The sequence below is a fragment of the Ictidomys tridecemlineatus genome, chromosome 5 (genome assembly GCF_052094955.1).
Source record: "Ictidomys tridecemlineatus isolate mIctTri1 chromosome 5, mIctTri1.hap1, whole genome shotgun sequence".
Classification (NCBI taxonomy): domain Eukaryota; kingdom Metazoa; phylum Chordata; class Mammalia; order Rodentia; family Sciuridae; genus Ictidomys; species Ictidomys tridecemlineatus.
In genome coordinates, this window is record NC_135481.1 from 7042983 (window position 1) to 7070764 (window position 27782).

At 42.8% G+C, this 27782-nt stretch overlaps 2 protein-coding genes across 2 annotated transcripts in view; one reads left to right on the top strand and one right to left on the bottom strand.

Moving 5' to 3' along the window:
* Chrna5 (cholinergic receptor nicotinic alpha 5 subunit) overlaps positions 1-3778 on the top strand; it is a 42326-nt gene extending 38548 nt beyond the window's left edge. The window contains exon 6 of the mRNA XM_005316848.5: positions 1130-3778. Coding sequence (XP_005316905.1) covers positions 1130-1291 — 162 coding nt within the window. The 3' untranslated portion in view covers positions 1292-3778. The remainder of the gene's footprint in view (positions 1-1129) is intronic.
* Positions 2033-26612, bottom strand: Chrna3 (cholinergic receptor nicotinic alpha 3 subunit). Its single transcript, XM_005316847.4, has 6 exons — positions 26088-26612; positions 24499-24638; positions 24342-24386; positions 22712-22821; positions 14907-15918; positions 2033-6771 (listed from the first exon to the last, which is right to left on the bottom strand). The coding sequence occupies exons 1-6, from the start codon at positions 26146-26148 to the stop codon at positions 6643-6645; spliced, it is 1497 nt and encodes a 498-aa protein (XP_005316904.1). The 5' UTR covers positions 26149-26612; the 3' UTR covers positions 2033-6642.
* Between the last annotated feature and the right edge of the window lie 1170 nt (positions 26613-27782).

Below are 27782 nucleotides of genomic sequence, written 5' to 3' on the forward strand. Positions count from 1 at the left end.
AAATTAGTTTATAAGGTCTGAAGCTACCAATGAATGGAGTCTTTAAAAGTGGATTTATTTTAGATAATGATTTAGACTGAGATGGAATTTAATAAATGTCTACAAAGAATTGTGCAAAAACAGTAGGGCTATAAACTAGGACCAGGAAATAAATTTTATTTCCAAGACAAAACTTAGAAGCAGAGAAGTAGTGGTGTGTTTAGAATTCTCTGAATTCTAAACTATCCCACAAGTTGGGGGCATTGTTTCTGTGAGGACCCTGTGCTTCACAGAGGCTCAGGGAGAGGGAAACCCTGCCCCTCACCCCACCCCACCCCCAAGGAAATGGCATGTTAGGAAAGGGAGCTTCTAGTGATCAGTGGCTGGCTCAGCTGGCCCTTCCCTCCAGGTGACTCCTAAAGGGTATCCCTAAAGCTGGATCCAGAGCCAGTGGTTTCATCCTCATGAGTTTAGATAAAAATAGTCCCTAGGAAATCCAAAAGTCAATAAAGTAGTACAAAAGTAGTATAAAAATGTACTGCTGGTGGTCGGGGGAGAAGATTATAGCTTTCTAATGTGGATTATTCTGAACCAACTTTTAATTTGATATAAAATTAACCTCAAGCCGTTGTCTCTCAAAAAATTACACTACATTCTTGCAACTACTAGCCAAGATTAAGTTAATAAAAAAAAAAACCTAAATACTGGGGTTGTGGCTCAGCAGTAGAGTGCTTACCTAACACACTGGAGGCTCTGGGTTCGATTCTCAGCATCACATAAAAATAAATAAAATAAAAGCATTGTGTTCAACTACAACTAAAAAATAAATACTTTAAAAAACCCTAAGTACTAAAAATACATTATTTTTTAGTTTATTACAAAATATCCAAGTAGTGTAGGCACTTTATTAAAAAAATCTTCAAACCTCATAATGTATTCCAGGCTGGTATGTAAAGGAACAAATTTTATAATGTCTTTTCAAGCTTGAACAGGTTGTATTTGTTATAAACCACCAGGGTGTTCTGTCCCTGAACCCTAAGGTCATACTGTTTGGAGGCAGTAAATGATTGCCCCCTAACTTAGTGTGTTATATCTTTAAATATCTACACAACTTTATTTTAATGTGTTTTTATTTTTATTTTTGTAACAGGTTGTTGAAGATTGGAAATTCATAGCCCAGGTTCTTGACCGGATGTTTCTGTGGACTTTTCTTCTGGTTTCAATTATTGGATCTCTGGGTCTTTTTGTTCCTGTTATTTATGAATGGGCAAATATAATTGTACCAGTTCATATTGGAAATACAAATAAGTGAAACTTTGAAGGGTTTGAATTTAGTTACAAAACATATATCTATCATGGCATGTCTACACTTAGGCAAATATAAAGTTGTGTTTAAAATATGATGTAAGCTAACATTGGTTTGCCTAATAGGGTATACATTAGTACATCTACCTGCATGGCTGAAGTAATGACTAAAAATAACAGCAAAATATTATCCAAACTGTACTAGTGAAAATCTAGTGTTTTCCTAGTTTGTAATCAATAGTGATGCTCATCTTTTGGTTTTTTGTTTGTTTGTTTGGTTGGTTGGTTTTTGGTGCTGGGGATTGAACCAAGGCTTGGCACATGCTAGGCAAGTGCTCTACCCTCGGAGCTATACCTCGAACCTAAGCTCATCTTTTGAGTGCTGGAAAATTCTAGTTGTGTTTGAAGACATATTCTAAAACTTCTTCAGGATTTGGTAAAGGTATACTTTTTTTTTTTTTTTTGAGATGTGATCTTGATAAAGTGCCTAGACTGGCCCCAAACTCTTGGGCTCAAGTGATCTTCTTGCCCTCAACCTCCTGAGTAGCTGGGACTACATGTATGTGTCATTTGTGCCAGGCTAAGGGATACCTTTAAAAATTCTTTCTGTCCTATATTTAATAATAACAGCTAATCTTCAGTGTATTCTGCTCTCATAAGTAAGCTGATTACTCAGTATAAGAGTGACTTAAAATGATGCTGCTATTCTATAACCAACATTTTTAATAAATGAAAAATGGAGATTGGACACTCCTTTAAGGCTTTATTCTTTAGATGTTTAAACCAAGTAAATATTTTATTAACTATCTTTATAGCTTTCCTTCCATTGTAAAATCACATACCAGACAATTCTTGTCAACGTGCAGGAGCATGTCCTTAACATTAATTTCAACCCCCTTGTACATATTCTCCACAATTAATAGAGCCATCTATACAAACTAGGGTGGCATCTCTTTATCCTTGATCTCAGAAGAGTTCACTGTAATTACATAAATTTAAAAAATTTTAAAAGCATGTCTATGTCTAGAACATTCTATGAGAAAACCATCTTCTAAGCTTAAAGATGGTATTCTAATTTGGTATAAGCATATTATTACATATGTAATACTTGCTTTCTTTCATTTCAACAATTACAATAATAGAGTATTGGAGTTGCAGGATGTTTAGATTTAATCTAGTCTTAGCCTTTTACTAGTACAGTATATATCAGTAAGTATAGTACATCATCTCCAAATGTCCCTGACTCACCTGTAACCAGGAAGAAAACACTGATAGAAACCTTGCGTTAAATTTAGAACTCTTGGCTGTTGAGATAGTAAATGCATTATTTATTTATAGTAAGAAACCCATCTATCTTCAAGTCAACACTCTTTGGAGGGAAAAGGAGACCCTGTCAAATTTACATTTTTACTATAGGCAAGTGTTTAATGCCACTTAATGAGTGAAAGTTTGTGCTACAGTTTGGATAAGTGTTCCCAAAGGCCTGTGTGTTGAAGGCTTGGTTGCCAGCCTGTGATGTCATTGGAAGGCTATTAGGGGTAGAGCCTAGTATAAGGAAGTTAGGACAGTAGAGGTGTGTCCTTTAAGGGAATACTGGGATACCAGGCCCTTCCCACCAACCACCTCTCTGCTTCTTGGCCACTATGTGATAAATAGCTTTGTTCTACCCCATGCTTCTCACCATGATGTGCTCCTTGCTACAGGCCCCCAGAACAACATGACAATTGACCATGGACTGAAACCATGATAATCTTTTCTTCCTTTAAGTTGATTATCTCAGGTATTTTGTCAGTGACAGAAAAATAATACAGAAAATGAGTATCAAGAAATCAAGTCTTTGGTCAGGTGTGGTGTGCATGCCTGTAATCCTAGTGGCTCAGAACGCTGAGGCAGAAGGAACACAAGTTCAAAGCCAGCCTCAGCAATTTAGTGAGGCTATAAGCAATCTAGTGAGACCCTGTTTCAAAGTAAAAAGGGCCAGGGATGAGGCTGAGTGGTTTAGTATCCTTGAGTCCAATCCCTGGTACAAAAAAAAGAGTCATTGCTATGACTATTCCTGACAGTGCCATTCAGAAGCATTTGAAATTGGATTGTGGGAAGAATTTGGAAAAGTTTGGAGAAGTAGAGAAAGCCTAGAATGCTATAAACAGATTAACAGGTGTTTCTGGTGAGGTCTCAGAAGACCAGAATGCTGATAGAAATGTGGACAGTATATGCTTATGGGGGTTCCAATGGAAATAAAGACTCTATTTGGAATTGGATTTTGAGGCCACTGTATTATATTGTGGCAAAGAATCTGGATTCATTTTGTCCATGCCTAAGACTTTGTGGGAGGCAGAGCTCAAGTGTGATGGACTGTTTTATTTGGCAGAGGAAGTTTCACAGCGGCACAACATTCAGGCTCAAGCTTTGGTGTGGGTATTACCGGCTGTTTTTAGTCAGATTTACAGTGAGAGTTGGGAGCAAAAAAAAAAAAAAAAAAAAAAAAGGAAAAGCAGAAAGACTTTCCTTAGGTAAGAGTGCACGGGGACACCCTGCTCACACAAGGCCATCTAGGAAGTAGGTACTCAGGCTGCTGCAGCCATGGTTCAAGTGGGTCCTGGTACATACAGCTCATGCTGGTAGCAGACCTTGGGGTCTTCCACAAATGCTGGCTGTGCAGACATGCAAAATACAAGAGTTGTGGAGTCACACAGGCTTCCACCAAAATTTAGAAGGAATTCCTGAGTGGCCAGGCATTGTGTGATAGGTGAAAGCCCCTGCAAGCAGCCCTCAAGATATGCTTGAAGCTGTGAGAATAAAGCAGAAGCTGCAGTGGAAACCCCAGGAAGTTAAAGATTCTGGAACATTGAATGCCTGCTGAGGTAAGTTGAAGGCAGCAAGCAAAGCCTGCCCAAGAGAGTAGCCATGTGGGCTACAGCCAGCAAGGGCACAGAGGCAGGACTGCCCAAGCCCTTGGGATCCCACAGTCTGCCACTGCATGCCTTGGATGCCAGACATGGTGACTTACGGTTCAGTGTTTTCCTGCTGGGTTTTGGTACTTTGGTCTGATCTTTCCTATCTATTCCCCTACTCCTCACTTTGGGAACAGGGATGTCTACCCTATGCTGCTATATCTTGGAAGTGTGTAACTTTTTGATTTATATATCAATTTTTTTTAAGCAGGAACTCATAGCCAACTTTGCCTTGAGTCTTGAAGGTGAGTGATTCTGGAATATTTAAATTTTGAAGACTCTTAGAGAAAGATCTAAATGATTTTGCATTACGGGATGGACATGAGCTTTTGAAGGCCAGAGGCAAAAAAGCTATAGGTAGGGTAAACATCTTCCAAAGGCCTGTATGTTGAAGGCTTGATTGCCAAACTGTGGCATTATTGGGAAGTGGTGGAACCTTTAGGAGGTAGAGCCTAGTAGAAGGAAGTTAGGTCACTAGGGTGTATCCTTTAAGAAAATACTACTAGGACTCCAGCCTCACCCCTCCCCCATTTCCTGGCCACTATGAGATAAATAGCTTTGCTCTACCACATGCATCCCACCATGACATACTGCCTCATAGTAAGCCCAGAAGCAATATGCCAATCAACCAGGGACTGAAACCTCTGAAATGGTGAGCCAAAATAAGCCTTTCCTCTTTTTAGGTTGGTTGTCTCAGGTATTTTGTCACAGTGATGAAAGTAGTTAATAGTCTGGTTTGATGTAAATTGTTTCTTAGCTGTCTTAGCTTGTGTCATCCCTGATCTCTCATATCCCTGTCACTGTTACTTAAGATTTTTATATATCAGTAAATTTTACAGAAATCTTCTTTTGACTTACCAGAACAGGTCACAGTGGACTGCAATTGTATTTTTACTTTTATATAAGAAAAATATCACAGTAACTAGTGAGAAGATTCAAGTGGCCTCTGAATCATCATCCTTGTCAGTAGTTATTCATCTTGAAAAGTATAGTATGGAAAACTCTTCTAATAATTTGTCTAAAGCAATACTTCTCAACCAATGCCAATTAAATTATTTCTGGAGACATTTTTGGTTGTCACAACTGGTGAGGGAGCAGGGCTTGTCACTGGCATCTAATAGGTAGAGGCCACAGTCCTTCTAAAGATCCTACAGTGCACAGGACATCCTCAGTCCCCCACCCGAACACACAGTTATTCAGCCAAAATGGTAATAAAGCTAATAAAGTTGAGAAACCCCTGTTCTAAAGGTTCACACTCTGGTTTGAATGTGTCTCTTTAAAATTATGTTGAAACCCAACACCCAGAGTGACAGTATCAGAAGGTGGAATCTTTAGGAGGTGATTAGTCATAGGGACATGCCCTCACAAATGGGATCAGTACCCTTATAACAGAGACCCCAGAGAGATAACTCAGCCCTTCAGCCAGGTGAAGACTCAACTAGAAGGCACCCTCCATGAGGAAGAGAGCCCTACTAGACACTGAGTCTTGCTGGTGCCTTGATTTTGGATTCCCCAGGCTCCTAAATTGTGAGAAATAAATGTCTACTTATAAGCTACTCAGTTTATGGTATTTGATTATAGTAGCCTGAATGTGTGACTGGGTATAATTTCTTATGGGATGATTTGGAGTTACACAAGATAAATAGCTGAAATGGAGCTATGCCCCTTAGACTTCTTGAAAGACAGTAAAAAATAAGAAATGCACAGTAAGAAATGGTAGTATTGGGAATACTCCTGAAGTAAAAACTTAAAGGAGATTATGGGCTAAATAATATTTGGAGATTTGTAGTATACTGAACAAGATTTTCATATTTCTGAACAGGAAGTTTTTTTATCCAGTTAGGTTTCAAGCAGTCAAAAGAAAACAAAAAATAAAAACTGTTTTCACATGCTCCATAGTATAGTACACTACTTAATCACTGTGGAAGAACTGAGGTTTTTTTTTCTTTTCTTGTGGTACTGGGTATTTAGCCTAGGAATATTTTATCACTGAGCCACATCTCCAGCCCTTTTTATTTTTATTTTAAGACAGGGTCTCACTGAGTTGCTTAGAGCCTAAGTTCTTGAGGCTGGCCTCAAAATTTGTTCTTCTGCCTCAGCCTCCTGAGTCACTAGAACTACAATATGTGCCACCATGCCCAGGTAGAATAATTTATATTTTAACATTTCTTTATCTTGTCAAAAAGACTAAATGGTCATTTATACATATAAGTATTCTTGTTGGGTTTCTTTGCATGATTTTTTCCTTTCCTTTTTGGCCAAAAACCAGGGCAATAAGTAAATCTTGAAATGCCAAAATCAAAGCTGGTAGCATGGTAACAGAAAATGTATTACTATTAAGAAACAGACATCTCCCTCCCTCAAAACACACACAGGTAAGCCTCAGGCAAACACAGGTCAGTGCTTACGCATCATCCCTGGCCATCAGGGGTTGCAGAAACAATCCTGCTGTCCCTAAAATGCACACCAAGATGAAAACCCATAGAAAAATGCGATCAATCACCATGGCAACATATTTCCAGTCGTCTTGAATCTGAAAAACAAAAAATAAATAAAAATCATGAAAGAGAAAGCACAAGGGGAAAAGCAAAGTGAATGTGTGTGTGTGGGTGAGGGGGCAGTGCTGGTCTTGAACCTGGAGTCTTGTACATGCTGGGCAGGTTCTCTACCACTGAGCCACATCCCCAGCCCCAAGTGGATAGTTTCAATATTTAACAATATGTGGCCATATAAGAAGTCATTTTATCTCCAATATGCAAGAACTCTCTTTTTTTACTCAATGTGGTCTGAAGAAATCTACCATCAAGTTTTGCTTCATGCAGTGGAGAAATAGGTATGAAATATTTATCATATTAGCTCTGTTTCAAATGAGAAATTTCTAGGCCTTTATAACCCATTTTTTCTAAATTTCAGTTTTGTAAAGTTAGCAAAACCAGTTATTTATGCCTCTATTTTGGGCCTTTGTTTGAATGGCTAGTACAACCCAGCATCACTTGCTATTATTTCAAGTACTCATTCTTTTCCAGTTTTAGATGCTAATCTTACATCTGTTGCAAATGTGAAAAAGCACATCAGGCAAGTCTATCATCCTTTTCTTTCCTAGTACTCCATTCCAGAATGCCCACAGACCAAATGTCATCTTCAGATGGAAGGTCAAAGTACAATGGAATGCTATACAGTATTATTTGAGGTTCAGCTTGCCCTACACAGTTGAAATAACTGCTGACAATGAAGTTTTTTTTAAAAAAATGGAAGAGAGTGCAACACTAATTGTACATAATACAGCTTCAATTGAGGCTTGAAATAGGAAAAAGAATTGTATGGTAATTAAACTCCTAGACGATTCAGAAAGCAAAGGAACCATAATTGAATTGAGAAGGAGAGAATCCATGAATCAACTGATTTTGAAGCAATAATCACATAATAAAGAGGCAGCATGTAATTTTGTAATTTAATTAAGTGCCCCGAATTGGGACTAGGAAATGTGGATTTTACTATTATGAGCTTGAGTAAATGTGTCCTCTCGGTGACACTAAGAAGCCATTGGTAAAGTTATAATGCCGTGTTTGCCACAAGTTACTTTATTTGAATTCCTAAGACTGGTTTGTAAGTGCTTCAGATCTACCAGGGGCTCTGATTTCTACCCATATACTATAGGCTGAGCCTCCTAAGGGTGTAAGAGGCAGGCAGGTGGGAAAATAGAGACCTGGAGACAGATTTTGATTATAATATCACTCTGCTCCTTTCTAGTTGTAAGAATCTAGGTAAATTCTATCTCCTCCCTTAGCCTCAACTTATTTATCTATAAAATGGGAATAAGAACAATACCTACCTCAGAGGGTTATTTTGGTACAGAGTCCTTAATTAACAGTATCTATTGATGTTAATGTTGATTTGAAAAAATGACTAATATCCCCATTTAAATCTCCCTCTGACTGCACTTCACATGGTTCAGCCCAATGAAGAAAAACTGGATTTGTGTCTTAGACATGGGTACAAAGGGGGGCATGAATTTTAAGTCTCCCCTCCCCCTCTCTCTCTCGACATTTTTAGTTGTAGAAGGACATGATACCTTTATTTTGTGTATTTAGGTTTTTTTATGTGGTGCTGGGGACCAAAGCCTCAAGCGCGCTAGGCAAGTGCTCTACCCCTGAGCCACAACACCAGCCCTAAATCTAACTCTTAAAGCCTTTAAAGCACAATGATATTGGCCATTCTCTAGAAACGTTGAGACTAAATGAATCGAGGGTAGATGAGAGTTGGGCAAAATGGTGAACAGGCCCAAGCTCCTAGCTCCCTTGCAAGCACAACCCTGGAGATGGCCCAGAAACAAGAAACTCTAAAGACTCTCTGAAACCAAAATAGGGAAATGGTGGCCTGGGGAGTGGGCATAGCAGGTGGGGTGGCAGGTGAGCCAGGAAGGGGTCTCCATGGAAGGAGAAGGTGGAGGAGTTTTGGTGTGGTGCTCTTTCTGGCCCTGCCTCATTACCACCTCAGCCTGTCGGCTCCCTTCCCAGAGATGCAGGCTCAGGGGTGATGTGCAAGGCCAGCAGAGCCTGGCTGATGGGAAGATCAGAGCATAGAAAGGTGCCCACTGATTGGAGTAGCTGAAGCTCCCTTCCTCTCCTCCCACATCAAGGACTGAACTACTTTAGTCCAGCAGAAGGGACTGGAAGAGATCAGAGTTAGGCAGGAGGTGGCCAGACATTTCTTTAGGAACAAAGTACCTAGAAGGGAGGCAGCACCCTCAAAGGGAAATTACCCCAGTTTGTGACCAGATGTCCTCAGCCTTGTGCTGTCTGACTTTTGGCCCTTCCCTCAAACAATTCACCAAGGACAGCTGACTCTCCCTGGAGGAAGGGCGTTTACAGGCCTAAAAGACACACATTTAGCCATCTGGAGGAAAGTGAACACATTAGACAGGGCAAGGACTTAAAAATGCTCTCCTCTAAGATAAGAGAACACTGGAAGCATGAAGTAGAAACAAGGAGTTTGACAGAAGAACCACTAATTGTAAAAGGTACAAAAAATAGTAGGTGTGAAAATAGAAAATTTGTGACAAAGAACTCAAGAGATGAGCTAACTAGCAGGGTAGATACGGCCCAGGAAAGCAGCAGTGGTGGGGCGGCGAGGCTGAGGAGCCATCCTGGGTGGCAGGAAGGATGGAAGAGCTAAGAAATGTCATGAGAAAACTAAGATGAGGAAGCAAGATGCAGACATATTCAGGTGGGTACAGTACAAACTCAGGAAAGAATACAGGAAGGGGGTGAGAAGGAATCTCTACAGAAACCATAACCTTGGATGTCCCAGCAGTATAGAAAGATGGAAGCCCAGAATGAAAAGGCTCCTAAGAATGCCAGACTGATAAGGTGGGACCCCACACCTACTAGACACATTGTGTTTGATGTCATTAGATTTCTCTAAAAATAGAAAGTTCTAATAGCTTCTAGGTAGAATCAATTACAAAGGCACAGCATTAAGACAAAACTTTCCCCCAAAGTGGTACTGAGGCAAAATGACCTTGAAGCCATAGATAGATAAACTACATATAAATATATAGCTACACACATATATAAATAATTTTAAGTATTTAAGGAAAAGAACTTAAAACACTAGCATTTTGTATCCAACTAACAGCATCCGGAACTTCATGACCAAGAAAAAGTCTTGTAGTTGCCATGTGCCTCAATTTATATATTTGTAATATTGAAATAATAATAATAGTATAGACCTCACAGGATTATTGCAGGATAAAATGAATACACACACATACACACACACACACAAGTGAAGTCACAATAAGTTAAGCCTTCCAGGCCTTAGAAGGTTTACCCATAAACACCCTTGAGGAAAGCATGTTGCTAAGAAATCCAGGGTACACCACAGGATACATGTGAAGGGTAAAAGTAAATTCATGGTAGACTTTAAAAACTGAATGACAGAAATGAAAAAGTACATTCATCAAAATTCTGAACAAGAAAAAAAATCCTGAACTAGGCAAGGGGGCATGGGAGGATTAGATGAACTCTAGATAGGGCAAAAGGGAGGGAAGGGAAGGGAGGAGGCATGGGGAGAGGAAAGATGATGGAATGCTATGGTCATCACTACCCTAAGTATATGTATGAAGACACGAAGAATATGACTCTACTTTGAGTACAACCAGAGAGATGAAAAATTGTGCTCTATATGTGTAATATGAATTGTAATGCATTCTGTCATGTAACAAATTAAAATTTAAAAAACTCCTGAACTAAGATACTAGTAACACCTAATGTGGCTGCAGGGCATGAGGAAGACCACAGGAGAGGTGCGTCTGTGGCAGGCAGGATACAGATATTGAAAAATGTAAGAGACTGATTTGATGGATAGGGAAAAGAGAATTGAGTATGGGTTTAAGGCAGTAAAAACCACCAGAAGAATAAAAAATAGAATATCATGTGGCTTTCATGTATTTTATTTATAAAAATTAAAACTTTCTCATATACAGCAAGAACTGAGGAAAAAACAAACAGGTAAATGGAAGACATTGGAATAAGGCAAAAAATATAACCCTGATAAAACTAATCACAACACAAATTAATCATTGCTCATAGGTCATGCTGTGATTAGAATGAATGAATAATCCACCAAATAAAACAAGCTGCTTCCAAACAATGAGCTTAAAAGATCATGACTGATCTGTGCACCTCCAAGATCTCTAGAGCAGCATGTACAGTGGACAGCCAGGGTGTGATCAGCCACCAAAACTGCTGTCAATAAACAGTCCTTCCCCAGGTGAGTTCTAGTTTTCTAACTTGGTAACCCACTTCTAATTCCCAACGAGAGCATTCAGCATTAAAAGGGAAATTTCCAGCAGGCTGCAGTGGCACAGAATTAATCCCAGTGACTGAGGCCAAGGCAGGAGGATTGCAAGTTCAAGGACGGTATGGGTCCCTGTCCCAAAAAGAGCTGGGATGTAGTTCAAGCACCTCTGGGTTCAATCCCAGTAAGGGGATGGGCGGAGTTCTTTACACCAATTAAAGCTAGTAAGGTTTATCTGAACAAAACAAAATAAAACTACTTCTCCAATTGGGCAGCTCCCAGAACCTGAAAATGTCAACCAAAAATATGATCCAACAACATGCATAGGGAAATAGATGTGACACACAGAAAACAACTTAACTGACTATGGCTTAACTAGTTAATTGGCTACAGGGCCTTCTGCAACCAACCAAAGGTCTGTTACTGTGATTAAACTCAACATTGGCTTGGTCCATTGGGCCTGTGCAGGTACCCAGTCAAAAATCCATGGCCTCCCATAAGTTTTTATTTAACATTAAGGATGATCATTCCCAGGCTTGCAGCAGCCTCTGGAGATAGCTGGGAAAACAGCCTAGGATACTGTCTAGGCTCTGTGGAGCCAGGGACAGTTAACACCTGCCAAGTTTGAGCCAAAGAATAGGAAATTAAAATATCTCTGGAGAACTGTAAATAGCAGTGTCAGTTACTCAATAAGAGGGAAAGAAGAAATCCTTCAGGGGGATCCACTCTTCTGAGCATTGAGCAGCCACATTTATCCTAACACCCCCTCATATGTGTGTTGCAATCTGCTGGCTGCATGGCCAGATTTCTGCTTTCTCTGGAAAACTAGAAGGATCTACCCACATTCTCATGTAGTAACAGATGTCCAGAGGTGAGGCAGTGCCTGCCCCTTGAGATGGGTCTCGTACTACTCGTTTGCCATAGATCCTTCCAAACCCTCACAGCTTGCATAATGTCTAGGAAATAATTTTTGGAATAAAGGTCATCTTAGCCTGAAAAGGCTAGAATGTAGGTACTGAGATCTCAACCTTTAATAAAATCATTGCTAACTCAAGTGATTATTTGAAAAGGGTTAGGAAAATGTAGAGAATGTCCTCAAAAGTTATCAGTGTTGAATAGATAAGAGATTTCCACTGATCATTTATTTAATGTCCAGTAACAGTTTCAACCAAATTTAAAGGAATGCCTATCTTTTTGGCTAAATTAATGGCATCAGCTGGAGATTTTGCATTGTTAAATCAGCCCTGAGACTGCTCCAGGTAGCTCAGATGGCTGGGTGGGGAGCTGTGGCTGTTTGCTTCCTTTCTCATCTGCCTTGGGATGCTACTGAGCTGACTAAAGGGCTCCAGGCATTCCTGACTAACATTAATTACCTACCATGCATCAGGAGCTGAAATTATCTTGTAATAGCTCTTTGCTAATAAACAAGGCAGAGCCAATTAATTTAAAAGCAAAGACTTTTATAAAATCAGTGAGCATGATCCTGGCAACCTTGGGGGCATACAAAGGGTCATGAAACAGCCAGACACATGACATTATTTCATGTAAAATTTACCTATCCTTAACGTTAGTTCTGGTAGAAGGTTTTTAGTGAAAATAGAACTAAGTTCACCCAATTCTTTAAAAAGAGCAAAAGAATGTGAATAGATATTTCACAAAAGAAGATATCCAAATGGCCAATAAGCATATGAAAAGAGCCCTAGTAATTACTCAACCGGAAATACTAATTTGAACTGCAGTGAGATACCACTTAGCACATCTTGGAGAGGAGGTGAAGCACCTGGAACTCTCACACATTGCTGGGGAGTGATAGTTGGTTCAAACTCTAGAAATTTTACAATATCCACTAAAGTTAAAAATACATCTTTCCTGTTGAGGCTACAGCTCAGTGGCAGAGCACTTGCCTCATATGTGTGAGGCATGGGGTTCAAGCCTTAGCACCACACACACACAAAATAAATAAAATAAATAAAGGCATTCTGTCCATTTACACCTACAAAAATTTTTTTAAAAATACATTTCGTTGACAAAATCATGGAATCTGCAAGGAAATGGATGGCATTAGAGCAGATTATGCTAAGTGAAGCTAGCCAATCCCTAAAAACAAATGCCAAATATCTTCTTTGATATAAGGAGAGCAACTAAGAACAGAGTAGGGAGGAAGAGCATGAGAAGAAGATTAACATTAAACAGGGATGAGAGGTGGGAGGGAAAGGGAGAGAGAAGGGAAATTGCACGGAAATGGAAGGAGACTCTCATTGTTATACAAAATTACATACAAGAGGAAGTGAGGGGAAAGGGAAAAAAACAAGGGGGAGAAATGAATTACAGTAGATGGGGTAGAGAGAGAAGATGGGAGGGGAGGGGAGGGGAGAGGGGATAGTAGAGGATAGGAAAGGCAGCAGAATACAACAGACACTAGTATGGCAATATGTAAAACAGTGGATGTGTAACTGATGTGATTCTGCAATCTGTATACAGGGTAAAAATGGGAGTTCATAACCCACTTGAATCAAATGTGTGAAATATGATATGTCAAGAACTATGTAATGTTTTGAACAACCAACAATAAAAATTTAAAAAAAAATACATTTCGTGCTGAGGTTGTGGTTCAGTGGTAGAGTGCTTGCCTCACATGTGTGAGACCCTGGATTTTATCCTCAGCACCACATAAAAATAAATAAGTGAAATAAAGGTATTGTGTCCAACTACAACTAAAAAATAAATATTTAAAAAATAACATTTCTTCAAAGATCTAGCAAATCTAATCGTAGGTGTATATGCCAGAAAAATAAGTGCACATTTTCACTAAAAGACATAAGTTGGGCTGGGGATGTGGCTCAAGCGGTAGCGTGCTCGCCTGGCATGCATGCGGCCTGGGTTCGATCCTCAGCACCACATACAAACAAAGATGTTGTGTCCGCCAAAAAATTAAAAAATTAAATATTAAAAAATTCTCTCTCTCTCTCTTTAAAAAAAAGACATAAGTTATAAGCAGCTTTGTTCATAGTTGTCCAAAAACTGTAAAACAAACAAGGTAATAAGGTCATATTGAGGAATATTACACACCAATAATAAGGAAACAGCAACAAGGATAAAGCTCAAAGACATGTTGAATGAAAGAAGTCAGACAGAATGCTATTCCATGCACATGAAATCCAAGAACAGATAAAGCTAACCAATGGAAATAAAGTCAGGGACTGGGGTTGTCACTTAGTGGTATAGCACTGCCTAGCATGTGTGAGGCACTAGGTTTGATTCTCAGCACCACATATACATTTAAAAAAAAAATCGGGGTTGGTCACTTGGGGAGAAGAGTGACCTGGAAGGTGCATGGCAAAACCTGAAGGGGCATGGCAAAACCTAACGGGACATGGAGAATGTTCTGAAACTTCGCCTGGATCATGTTTACACAAGTGTAGACATAATGTAAAAATTCATTGAGCTGCACAGTTATACAGAGCAGGCACTTTACTCCATGCACATTATACCTCAGTGAGAAAACACAAAAAATGAAAATAAAAATGCAGCTGGTCAATACTAACTGGAGAGCATCTGGCCTCGTGCCCTATTCCAGGCTACCTCCTAATCCACTCTCCGCACAGATGTCCTAGTGGCCGGAACTGCTGGCAGCCCTATGGCTAACTTAGGGCACCATATCTTCACATGCTTTAACACCACATTTTACACATGAGAAAAGAGGCTTAGGGAGGTGAGGTGACTCACATATCCAAAGACATATAGCTGTCCTGAACACAGGCTGCTGAACCCAGAGTCTTAATTTCTCAGCCCCACCCAATGCCTTGCTGCACAAGGAACCCACACGCCTGCTGACTGAATGGATGATAATAGCAACCAGACTCTCACCTCCTTGGCTTCATTCTGTGCTTTCATATTTTCGGCAATATATTTGACACTTTGAATTGCTTCTTTGATTTCTGGTGACAGGGCAGAGAGGGACAACACAGCATCAACAGATTCAGAACTGGAGCTTCTAGTGAGGTTTGCGCTGAAATTTGAGATTTTGATCCTGCGGTGGTGGCAGTAGCCACACATCCCATCTTGGCAGGGGTAGCCTTCCTTGCACCCTTTGGATTCTGTGCGGCTGAAACAATTCAGATTTGAGAGCTCAGCACTGTAGAAGGGCCTTGGCTTCTGAGTATTTTCTTCATTGCTGGCCGGCCTGGTCATGAACATGACCCTAGGGAGCAAGTTCAAGAATACCGTCTTCACCCAGGTGGGCATTGTGTGCGTGGTTGGGGTTCTGTAGTGCACGTTGAGCACGAAGACTGTGATGACGATGGACAAGGTGACGAAAATCATGGTGAACAGGAGGTACTCCCCGATCAAGGGGATGACCAGGGAGGTGGATGGGATGGTCTCAGTGATCACCAGTAGAAACACGGTCAAGGAGAGAAGGACAGAGATGCAGAGTGTCACCTTCTCTCCGCAGTCGGAGGGCAGGTAGAAGACGAGCACAGTGAGGAAGGAAATGAGGAGGCAGGGGATGATGAGGTTGATGGTGTAGAACAAGGGCAGGCGCCGGATGTACAGAGAATATGTGATGTCCTGGTAGATCTCCTCGCAGCAGTTGTACTTGATGTCATGTTTGTAACCTGGGGCTTTGATGATGGCCCACTCACCACTCTCCCAGTAGTCCTTGAGGTTCATGGAAGAGCCAATCAAGACCAGGTCGATTTTCGCCTTATCGTAGGACCAGGAACCGAACTTCATGGTGCAGTTTTGGTAATCAAATGGGAAGTAGGTCACATCGATTTTGCACGAGCTCTTGAAGATGGCTGGAGGTATCCAAGTCACTTCACCTGTGTGCTTGAGTAAAGCTTTGGTCTTGTCATCCACCTGGAAATCCCCAACAGCACTGCAAAGGAAAAGAGGAGCATGGTGACATGGTCACTACCCCAGGGTCATCCAGCCCAGCTTTTCATGCTGCCAGCAGGTAAATGGCAAGTAGTGGTTTGTAAAACTGGAATGTGAGAGCTAAAAGTGCCATGAGAGGTCACCTAGTTCACTGTCCCATTTACTGGTGGATAAAATGAGTCCCAGACCTCCTCCCAACACACAGTCTGTCATATTCCTTGACCCTTGGGCACATCACCAGTTCATTACACAACATAAAATTCCCAACCTGATGGTTACAGAGACCCCCAAATGCCAGAAAGACCTCCCCATCCCTGCTTAATTTTAAAAAATGGGATGAAAGTCATTGACCTGGAGGCAGGTGTTCAAGTAGTATATATTTGCTATCTGTTGTCCCTGTGGTCTGGACCTTGTTAGAATCTTGTTCATTCTCCACTGGGCGCCTAATGTGTGTGTGTAACCAGATGGTAGGCTGAAAAGGGTTGCACAGACGCCATAGAAGCCCATACCCATTAAACTGAACCTTTATAGATGATTTTATTTCCAGAACCTACCTGCAGATCCTGATCCTACTATTCACCACACTGCCCATTCCTCCCAACATTATTCCACAGTAGATGATCGTGTCTTCTGATTCCTTGTCTTTCATATTCAGCATAACAGAGTCCTTTGCCTTCTCTTTCCCTGTCTGCCCCCACTTACTCTCCATGTTTTTCTTCCTTTCTTTAAGCTACGTGCACATACACACACACACACACACACACACACACATACTTTTTGTTTTTGCACATAGATACACATTCTTTCTTACAGTCATCTTGTTATAATCTGATTTCTTCAGCAGGAGATCTGATGATAGGCTCAATACCCTGTAGCATTCCATTGCAACAGCCAGATGATGTCATCTGACAGTAAGGCTGGATGATCCTCACAATGTCCCTGCCCATGAAGGCTCTTACATTTCCTTAGATCAGTCCTTTTCTATTTCTTAGCATTCCAGCATTTGAAGGTGTTTCTATCTTTCACATCCTTTTACCTGGTACATGAAGAGCTGCAAGACAATTATAGAATCGAAATATTCAGGGATGTCCTTGTGTGACTGTATTGGAGAGGAACCTGTGAAAACTAAATGGGAACATTCCAGTGCACATCTTTCCTCCCTGCTAGTCTCTGGGCCTCCCACCCTCACATCCCTTGTTTGAGAAGACAATCATTGCACTGAAGACTCAATGCCAAAGCCCTGCCCACCTTCACTCCAGCTGGCTGGTTTGCCCTGGTTTATATGTTCTTAGCTTCCCTTCCCTCTTCCAGTTCCTGGCTCCAGGCAGAAGGGAGAGGGTTGGGCAGTGGGGTGGGGTGCCATGGGTGCTAACATGGGCTAAGTTCTAATGGACTTAGCCCATGTTAGCACCCATGGCACCCTGAGCTGGGCTAAGCAGAAGGGTAGAAAGACCCACAGAAAGACAGGCCTCCTGGATCCCTAAAATGTCAGGGAAATAAGGGATCTGTGTAGAGGGTCTAGTTCAGAGGTTGGCAAATTCTGGCCCACAGGCCTGTCACCTATTTCCACAAATACATTCTGTTGGGACAAAGCTACTTCTGTTTGTTTTTTAATGTCTACAGCCATTTTGAGCTATAAGGCAAAGTTGAATAGCTGTGACAGAAGCTCCATGACCCACAAAATCTAAAATATTTTACTCTTTGTACTTCACAGAGTTGACCCACCCCAGCTGTAATCTAATCCTTTCATTTTATTGAAGAGGAAACTGAGGATCAGAGGACAAGAATGATTTGCTCAAAGTCCATAGAGTTTGTGGACAGAGCCTTGGCCATTCAGAACTCTGGTTCTTAATCAAGGACTCATCAAAGTATGTGTGTCCAAAGAACAAACACCAGAGATATGTTTGCCCTGGTTGCTAGTACTCATTTTTGCTCATTTCTGGGGATCTTGGCCATAGTTACTGCCTAAAGATGCCCCTGGCTGTGTGTGTACTCTGGTCAGAAGGCCTGTTTGCTGCTTGGGGTATATCAACTGTCACATCTATACCACTGAGAGAGAAGACAAGGACTGGGGTCTCTAATAGCACCAGCTAAACAGAGAGCACCTGGTAAATATCTGTTGACTGAATGAATGACCAAAAAAATAAATGAAGATCTTACCCCTGGCAGAGTTCAAGAGTGAGATGGCTGGCAGCAAGAGACAGCAGAAGCAGGAGGATCTGAGCTGACTTAACTGTCAAACCATGTGAGTTAGTTGAAAAAATAGAAGGCATTGTAGTAAACGATGAGCTGAGGTGTTCCTTCAATATAAGGGAAGATTAAGGAGGTAAGTGGGCCAGGGTAGGAGAAAATCCAAGATGGCGGAGGTTTTTACAATCTCCAAATTCCCTAAGAAACCTGGACAATTAGGATGGCAAAGGAACAAACCTGTGGATCACACTGTCAGCAGACAGGTTTAAGGGCAACCCTCGAACCTGAGAATATGAGGGTAGGGGTCAGACTATTACGTGACCCAGGGGGTCCATGTGGGACTAGCTGCTGGGAGGAAGTACCTGAGAGAAGAGAAAAGAAATCTCCAAGAAGTGTCTGACTCCACAAAGAAAAGGACCTACTCTGTGTTGAACCCTCAGCAAGGGGACAGTAAAACAGAGGGTAAGAACAATTTATGGTTCCATAGGTTCAAATTTGTGGTAAGAACAACAACAAAGACCATGGGAATTCACTTAGGGTCTAAAGAGAAGCTGGGGCTGGCAGGGCTTCAGAGAATATCAGAAATAAGCCCCCCAATTCAGAGGCCCACTCAGAGGAAAAGTCGGATCCAAAGTGAACAGGGGAGAAAGTGGCATGTGGTGGTAGAAGGTAAAAGTGCTGGCAGACCCTGGAAGTGGCTAACCTGAGTGCAGATTTTCTCACTTCAAGGTAACTGTTTAAGGAAGACATAGGCCAAACAGCCACAAAGCAGATGCAACTGACAGTAGCGTGAGTTCAATCGCCAGCACCACACACACACAAAATTGTTTAAATCAAATTTAAGAGCATAATAGAGAAGGAACATAGGCAGAGAAATTCATATATATATATATATATATATATATATATATATATACACACACATACATATATATATATATACACATATGTATATATGTATATATGTGTATAGAGAGAGCACGTGCACGTGTGCTCATGAACATGAGCATGTGCATACACATGTGCATATGTGTTCCAGCAGAGGAAACCAAATCAATGGAATAGAACAAATCTTTAAAACTAATGTAAAAAATCTTCCTGGGAGGGGCTGGGGCTGCAGCTCAGTGGCAGATACTTGCCTAGAATGTGTGAGGCACTGGGGTTGATAAATAAAGGCATGTCCATCTACAACTATAAAAAAATTTAAAAAAAAAAAACTTCCCTAGAAGCTGGGGATGTGGCTCAAGTGGTAGCGCGCTCTAAAATTCTCTCTCTCTCTCTCTCTCTCTTTAAAAAACAAAACAAAACAAAACAAAACTTCCCTGGAAAAAAGGGACTTTTTATGTATGTGCTACATAGTAAACTGGGCTTTTTTTTTTTTTTTTGGTACAGGTGAATCCAGGGGTGCTCTACTACTGAGCTATACCCCCAGCCCTTTTTATATTTTATTTTGAAACAGAGATCCTGTCTAAGTTGCCCAAGCTGGTCTCAAACTTACAATCCTCCTACCTCAGCCTCCTGATTAGCTGGGATTTCAGGTGTGCACCACCATGCCCAACAAGTAGACTTTAAGGACAAAGTAGAGGCATATCCCCATAGCCCTAGGCAGACTCAAGAGCATCACTTGAGCTCATAAGTTTGAGACCAGTTAGGGCAACAAAGAAAGACCCCATCTCAAACTAAAAATAAAGACAAAGGAAGAAATCCTGTGGGTCGCCAATAAAAAGGCCGACTACTTATAAATGACTATCAATTGAATTTGCCCATTTACTCAGGACAGCCTGGCTTACATGTGTGGTCCTGTCATGTTTATTTATAATGCCCTGTTCCTCTCTCAAAAGTCACCTTATTTAACAAGGAAAAGAAAATTAGATTGACATGGATTTTGACAACAACACTTCTTACCAAAAGACAACGAGGTAAAATTTATAAGGTTTTCATTACAGGGAAATAGAAGCCAAGGATTTTCTATCCAGCCAAGCAACCTAAAAGTATTCTCTAAAAAATATTCTCTTATGAACTTGCAAGAACTAAGGGCATGTTGTATCTATGAGCATTTTGAGGATTCTATTAGAGAATGAACTTTAGAATAAACAAAACATCATAGGAGAAATTCTGATATAAGAAAAAAATGATGTTTCTATTGTGTTAAAAGGAAGAGAAACCCTCAACAGAGGGTCAATTTGAGAAATGTAAGTTCTAAGTAAAAGGTTGAATTGGATGATTTTTCACAATTTTCAGCTGCAGATTCCAAGGAAATTCCTTATGATATATTTAAATTGAAGTGTTTGGCCACATCTCTCATTACTGTTAAAATCATTCATCCTACAGTATTGCAGCTGTTCACCCTAAATTGCCAGCAAAGAAACAGCCATAAAACCCAAAATGTAAATCTAATATTTTTGCTTGTGTTCTCAGTTCCTGCTTAGTAAGAATTCTCTATACTCTGCCCAGTTCCCTAAGAGCCTCTGGACCATGAGATTTCTATGTCAGCTTGCAGTGGAAGGAAATACTTCTGCAAACCAGCTGAGTGCATCTTATGTCTCAGTTCTTTAAGGACAGGCTTACAAATACAAGTTGCATGAAAGGAATATTTGTAAAATTATGTCTGAAAAGGTTAAAGACATCCTTTTTGTTTCTGCTGGGGACCAGAAGATGGGATATATATATATATAAACAGCTTCCCCAGTCCTGATGCTAATTGTAATACCAAGAGTACTGCTACTAGTAGTAAAAACATATCAGTGTATACTACTATGAATAAATACCTAATCAAAGAATGCTTTAATTCATTAAAATAAGATTATACTAACTCTATGAAATGTTTTACTAAAAAAATGGTGTTTTGTTTGCCTGATGTTTTTTTGTTGTTGTTGTTTTTTTGGTTTTTTTGGTGCTGGGGTTTGAACTCAGGGCCCTAATAATGTAAGCATCCACTTACTCTCTCACCAAGATACATCTCTCCAGCCCCACCCTTCATGGCTTTAGTGGTTAAAACATTATCACTCTACAGTTGAAACATGGGTGAAAACATTTGTTTTCCAATATCTGGAAAACAAATTAGTATATATGGTAAAATATTGGTTATAATTTGTGTTTGCTTAATAAAAGAGCTTAAATGTGGAAGGGATCAGTTTTGTGTGGGTTTAAGAAGTAGAAATGGGCTTTAGATGCACCGCATGGGCAGAATCAGAGGAAAAACTTTTGAAAGGGAAAAAAGGAGGGCTTCCTGAGATAGGAAGATGCGTGCTCTGGGTCCAGAGGAGACTCCACATGTGCCCCTGGGAGGGAATGGCCTTCGAGCAGCTTCCCTGGATGGTAGGAACCACCCACTTCCCTCCAGAGGCCTATACTCATCCTCAGGGGGCTGTGGCCATCCAGTTTGACCAGGGCCTTTGTGGCTGGCAGAGCTCACCACACTTTACACCTGGGAACTTTACTCAGCCTGTGTGTGTGGTGAGGGGCACAGATCCATTCCTCAAGGCTCAGACTTTTACCAGTGGGAGGCGGTTTGGAGGGGATATTTGTGCAGTGGATAACTGCCTGCTGGCAGATTTGCTACTGAGGAGAGTGGAGAAAAGGTTTGAGGACAGGCAAAGAATGGGCTGGGAGTGCCCGCCTGAGCCCCAAGATCACAGCATTAGCCTCTTAAAGCATAGAGGACTACCGAGACCACCCTAGGCCTGGCTTTGCCACACAACCACTGAATGAGGTCACCTTCTACTATGGGCCCCATTCTATATCTATGAAATATGGGGGACAGGCTGTATTAGTGATCCCCAAAGCAGACTGGCCCTCACAGCCCCCGGCACAGTTGGTGAAAATACATTCTTGAGTCCATCCTGTACCCAACCCATTCTGTTTCTGTGGGATGGGTACAGAAATTGGGTAATATAACTATACATGTAAACATACCTATGGTTACAGTATAGTGTATTACAAAATATAGTAACCTTAGAAAAGACAGGAACAAAGAAGAAAATATTTTAACTGTAGACACCTGTATTTTAAAAAGTTCCCTAGAAGCTGAACTGCCTGTAAGTGGGGAACCCTGGGAGGACACAACTCAGACTCAGCCAGCTCTGCCTTCTCCTACACCCTCATTCTCTTTCAATGAAGAAAAAGGGAGACATTTGCTTTTATCCCTGTCTGTTTGCACAGAGTTGCTAACAGATGCCACATTCAAGGCCATCCTTGACATACCTCACTCTCTCACCATACACCAGGGCTGTTCCCCTGACCCTTCCAGTTTTATGTCCTACAATACAGCAAGTGAGGGTCCATACTCTCCTGCCTCCCTGTGCTCCCCCCGTTCCAGCTCCTTCTCCAGATGTGAGATGACCTTTGAAATCAATTCAATGCAATCGCTTCCCAGAAGCTTTTTCCTCTATCAGCACATCACCTACTTTGAAGCAACTCAGCACACTGCCACTCTCTTTGGCTCACTGGCATCTCTATTATCTGGTATATAGTAGATGCTCAGCAAATCCTTGAAGAATGAACAGAGCCCTCTTGGAAAAGACCTGAGGAAGGCCTGTCAGTAATCACAGTGGGCCTAGAACACAGAGCTCAGGCTGCCAGTCCCCAGATATGTGGGTCCTTACTTGTTATACAGCACAATGTCTGGCTTCCAGATCTTCTGTGCAGGTACACGCATGAACTCCACCCCATCGTAGTCTGAGGGGTTCCACTTCAGCTTGTAGTCATTCCAGATCTGGGGGGAAGGGGCAGAGAGGAAAGAAGAGACAGCAGAAAGACCAGCCTGACTTATTGCTCTTGATACTATATCTTGGTAACTCCCCACCTCAGCCACAGGTTCCTGAGCCCCCTGCATATTGCAGACCACACAAGCCCAGCTCCTTGTGTGTGTGTGTGTGTGTAGCAGGGAAGACAGCCCTGGGCTCAGTCTGTAAGTTGCCTCCTGCTCTAGGAGAACCATGCCTCCATGACTGTGGGTGATCCCAGCCCCTCATCAATCAAATAGGGACCATTAATTGGTGTTTTCTCCAGTCATTCCAATGCCAAGTCCAGCTTCCTGGACTTCTACCACCAGATCTAGGTCCATGCATTAAGTTCCAGCTGCTCTCTTTCAGACAAATCCTTGACCAAGCTCCCATAAAAAAGAAGCTCTCCAACTCTGAAAGTTTCTCTCTCTTTTTTTTTTTTTTGGTGTTGTGGGGGGTTACTGAGGATTGAACTCAGGCACTCAACCACTGAGCCACATCCCTAGCCCTATTTTTTGTATTTTTTTTTTATTTTTTAAGAGAGAGGAGGGAGAGAGAGAGAGAGAGAGAGAGAGAGAATTTTTTAAAATATTTATTTTTTAGTTCTTGGCGGACACAACATCTTTGTTGGTATGTGGTGCTGAGGATCGAACCCGGGCCGCACGCATGCCAAGCGAGCGCACTACCGCTTGAGCCACATCCCCAGCCCTTGTATTTTATTTAGAGATAGGTCTCACTGAGTTGTTTAGTGCCTCGACATTGCTGAGACTGGCTTTAAAGTTGCAATCCTCCTGAATCAGCCTCCTAAACTGCTGGGATTACAGGTGTGCAGCACTGTGCCCAGCTTGAAAGGTTCTTGAGGAGAGAGCCATGATCATATTGAGTCTAGGAAGGGATGGGAGCAGAGCACTAGATGAGAGAGGACATGTTATGGCTGCAGAGGGAATATGTCCTGGAGTGTAGGGTGGGGACACTGTGTCTACTGTCAGCCTCTTGTGGATGAAGGCTGTGTGAGCAAGATGCTCAGCTGGCTGAGCTGGCAGAAGGGTCACCATCAGGCCAATGGACAATTATGTCTCTCAGCAGGTCTTAAGCAAAGCTTCCCTGGGGAAGCTATGAGGAAGCCAATTCTATTGCCTCAATCGGAACAAGAAAATACAGAGACCCTACTCCTATTCTATTAGTGATGCAAGAGAATCTGATTCTGACTTAAGGATGAGTTTTGACAAAGAGGAAAGGAAGGAGATGGTCTTATGCTACCAAGAATTGGGGGCCAGGTCCATCTCATTTGGTAGTGCGACTCTGGAGAGGTCTCTCTCTCTAAGCTGCAGACTATCCATCTGTGACTCAAGGGGCAAGGCCCTGTTGTCCTTCCAGGTGGACTTCAGAATAGTGCATGTGCATGTGATCCAGAAGTGAAGTCCAGTCTGTGGGGTCCTTTTTGGTCCACGGACAGCAATTAAAGCAGTTACCACCAGGGGGCAGCAGTGCACTAAGCCTGGTCACTTACTTGCTTGAGCCACAGGTTGGTCTCCATGATCTGGTTTACTTCATCCTTGAAAAGGAGATTAAAGTAGACATCAATGACAAAAACAAGGCTCCTTCTGGGAAAAGCTCCTCCAGAAGCCCTGTACCCCGTGGCCACAGATTGTGGCTCCAGCACTCACCACCTTCACCAACTGAGACATGGACACTTCAAACTGGATGACGACTGGGTCAGACACATTGGCCACAGGCCGGATGATCTCGTTGTAATCTTCAAACAGGCGCTCAAACAGGCGATGCTCGGCCTCTGAACTACTGGCCACTAAGGGAAACAGCCCTGTCAGTCCCTGGGGAAATTACTTCTTATTTCTCCCACGAGGGATATCACCCACTGATAACCTCTGGGGTACTCTAGACTTCCATTGCTTCCTCCAATGACAGACTGGGAAACTGAAGCCCAAGAGAGACAGGGGTTCCACCATGTCACACAATTCGGTGGTAATAAGCCTGGGCTCTGACGTTGGACAAATCTGGTGCAAATCTTAACAAACCACTGTGAGCTGTGTGAGCTTAGCCTAGTAGCTTAACCTCTTTGAGCCTCGGTTTCTTTATGTGTCAAAATAAAGATTATAAATGTATTCACATCAAAGGATTGTGAGGAGTGACGTGCTTAGTGGCATGTGGTAAAAGCTCAAGAGCTATAAATTATCCTTACTTTTATTGTTACTACAGGGCAGGCATGTGGTGCAAATGCTCCTGGAAAGATTCCCTGTCCAACCCTAGGGGCAGGGAGGCTGGGGGTCACCCAGGCTCAGGTGTCCTGCTTCTAAGCCTAGGAGACTGCATCCCAGATCTGGGAATCCCCCTTGTCCCACTCAGGATCGTGTAGAGATTTGGCCACAGCCTTCTTGGAAGCCGAGGCATCCACCTGTCTCTCATGATCTCAGAGTGGGACCCCCGGTTCCTGCCCATGCTGTCTTCATATCCTGCTAGAAGTCCCTTATTTCTCCGAAGCCCTGAGCAATTCCTTTTGTTCATAAGCCACACCCCAGCATAGTTGAGGCATCTTGGGTCAGCTGCAGCCCACTTATAGATCTGGGGGCAAACTGGGGAGGAGGGAAGGGAATCTGACCCAAATTTTTTAGTCCCTGAAATGGGATTTTGCCTGATCCTCCGGACACCTCAACAAAGGAGGTGCCCCAGGCAGGAGCTCCGTTGAGCGCGTAAGGCGCTCTGAGTAGTGGAGACTTCCGCAACGAGGGTCAGAAACAGCCCTATGCAGCACAGCCACAAGGCTCCAAGAACCTACGGGCTGGACCCCAAGGGACGTCTTGCAGCCTTGCAGAGTCCCAGCCAACCCAGGCCTCCCTGGGGAGTCAGGGTCGGCTTCGTCCCAACAGGCTCCTCTAGAGCCTTGGCAGCCGGCGGGGAAGCGCGCTCCCCGGTTGAGGGTCGAGGTGACGCGACCAGGACCACGGACTAGAGGCTGGCGTGCCAGATCCGGCCCCGGTCCCGAAACGACTCTCGCCTCCCCGAGGTGGCCTTGGAGAAGTCCGTATTCCTCTCTGGCCACCGTTTCCCAACTAGTGGTAAAAAGAGGCAATGGACGGGATCAGATGCTGGAACCGGAGCCGAAAACGAAGAAGGCATCCCGCGTCCCTGAGTGGCCTGCGGGTCCCCGGCTAGGGCGTCCCCACCCTGGGTACCGGCCCCTCCAAAGAAGGGCTCCTAGGGCCGCCTTCCCTCGGCACCCCGCACGCCGCGCCCGTACCTGGCAGCAGCAGTAGCAGCAGCAGCAGCTGCGGTGGCGGCGAGAGCCGGCGGGTGCCCATGGCGCGTCGGCTCGGCCCCGCTCTCCGGGACCGCGCGGACGGGGCGGGCGGACGCGAATAGTCAGGAGCAGGTGCGGCCGACGTGGACGCTGAGGTCTTTCCGCGCAGCTCCGAGTGCAGACGGCGGACTCAGAGCCGTGCGGCCGCGGGGACGCACGAGCCTCTTCCCTCTGGGCGGCCTTGGGGCTCCGGAGTGAGCGAATCACCCGGAGAGAAGCGTCGCGAGCCCCACGCGGGGCGGGGCGAATGCAGGAGGTGGGCTCGCGCGGATGGGGAGAGGGCTCCGGGTCCCCAGTCCCTGAGTCCTGCGGCCTCCTCCCGGGCCCTGGGCAACCCTACGGACCGCTCGACGCCCTACCAGATAGAAGCAGGCACTGTCAGCCTCCAGGGAGGAGAGGGGCCAATCCCTGTCCCTGGCTTCCGGGGCGTGTGCAGCTACTGCAAGGGACTGGGGACCGCTAGGCTAGAAGATTGTCTCTATAAAGAACGTCCAGCTCACCCTCAAAACGAGCCTCCCGTGTTTGATGTTCTTAAGTAATTGTTAAATATTTTATGCGTACGTGTGTGTGTGTGTGTGTAGTTTAGGAGGGGGATGGGTAGGTTGGAATCAGTTAAAACAATATTGGCGATGAGTTGTGGATGATGGAATCTGGAATCTGGTTATACTGTTCTCTCTACTTTAGAACATGTTTGAAATGTTCCTTAATTAAAAAAAAAAGTATAACAAAAAGAAAAGAAATTAAAAAATGAGGTTTGGAGCCATCCACGAGGGCCCCTGGCTTCCCACTCTTCCCAATCTGTAGATTTCCCTCTTCTCTTACTACCATTTGCAGTCCTGGGTGTCCCATGGATGCACAGTGACCAGGCAGATGCCCTGGGGTCCCTTGGTCTCTCTGGCCACCCACCAGGCATGATAGGGCACCTGAAGTCTTTCCTGATGTAAACAGAGGAGGAAGGTTAACCTTCCTTGCCGGTTCTCTTTTCCTGCTTCAGCAAATGGTGAGTCACCTTTATTTCTTCTGGAAAGGGCTGTTATCCACATTTAAAGCAAACAAAAGGAGACAATTTGTGGGATCCAGAAAATGTTTGGAAGACTTGAGGTCCACCTCTCAGGCCCCATTCTCATTCTGCTAGCAATAGGATCTTCATTTGGAAAATATGGCAAAATCACATATTCAACATTAAACAGTAATAGGTGGGTATGAGGGATCTTCTTGGGAATAACAAAGATGTTCTAAAACTGGATTATGGTGATAAATGTACTAAAATTCATTAAATTATACACTATAAAATGGGTGAATTTATGGTATGTTAAATTATGCCTCAATAAAGTTATTTTTAAATTCAGCAGTAAGAACACTACAACCCAATTTTAAAAATTAGCAAAGGCAGTAAACATTCACAAAAGAGGATATACAGAAGGCAAAAAAGCACATAAAATGATGTTCAACTCCACTCGCCATTAGAGAAATACAGATTAAAACCAGGATGATATATCTGCTAGGATGGCTAAAAGAAAAACAAATGCTTTCAATACCAAGGCAGAAAAGGATACAGAACAACTGCCTTGCTCACACTTTGCTGGTGAGATTGTGAAATAGTACAGCTACTCCAGAGAACCACTTGACAGTTTC

Excerpts from the sequence above, each read along its gene's own strand:
- Chrna3 (XM_005316847.4), bottom strand. The coding sequence starts at position 26,148 with ATGGGCACCCGCCGGCTCTCGCCGCCACCGCAGCTGCTGCTGCTGCTA. Across the intron at positions 24,639-26,087 it reads GCTGCTACTGCTGCTGCCAG|TGGCCAGTAGTTCAGAGGCC; the intron begins GTACGGGCGCGG and ends TGTTTCCCTTAG. Across the intron at positions 24,387-24,498 it reads TGTCTCAGTTGGTGAAGGTG|GATGAAGTAAACCAGATCAT; the intron begins GTGAGTGCTGGA and ends CTCCTTTTCAAG.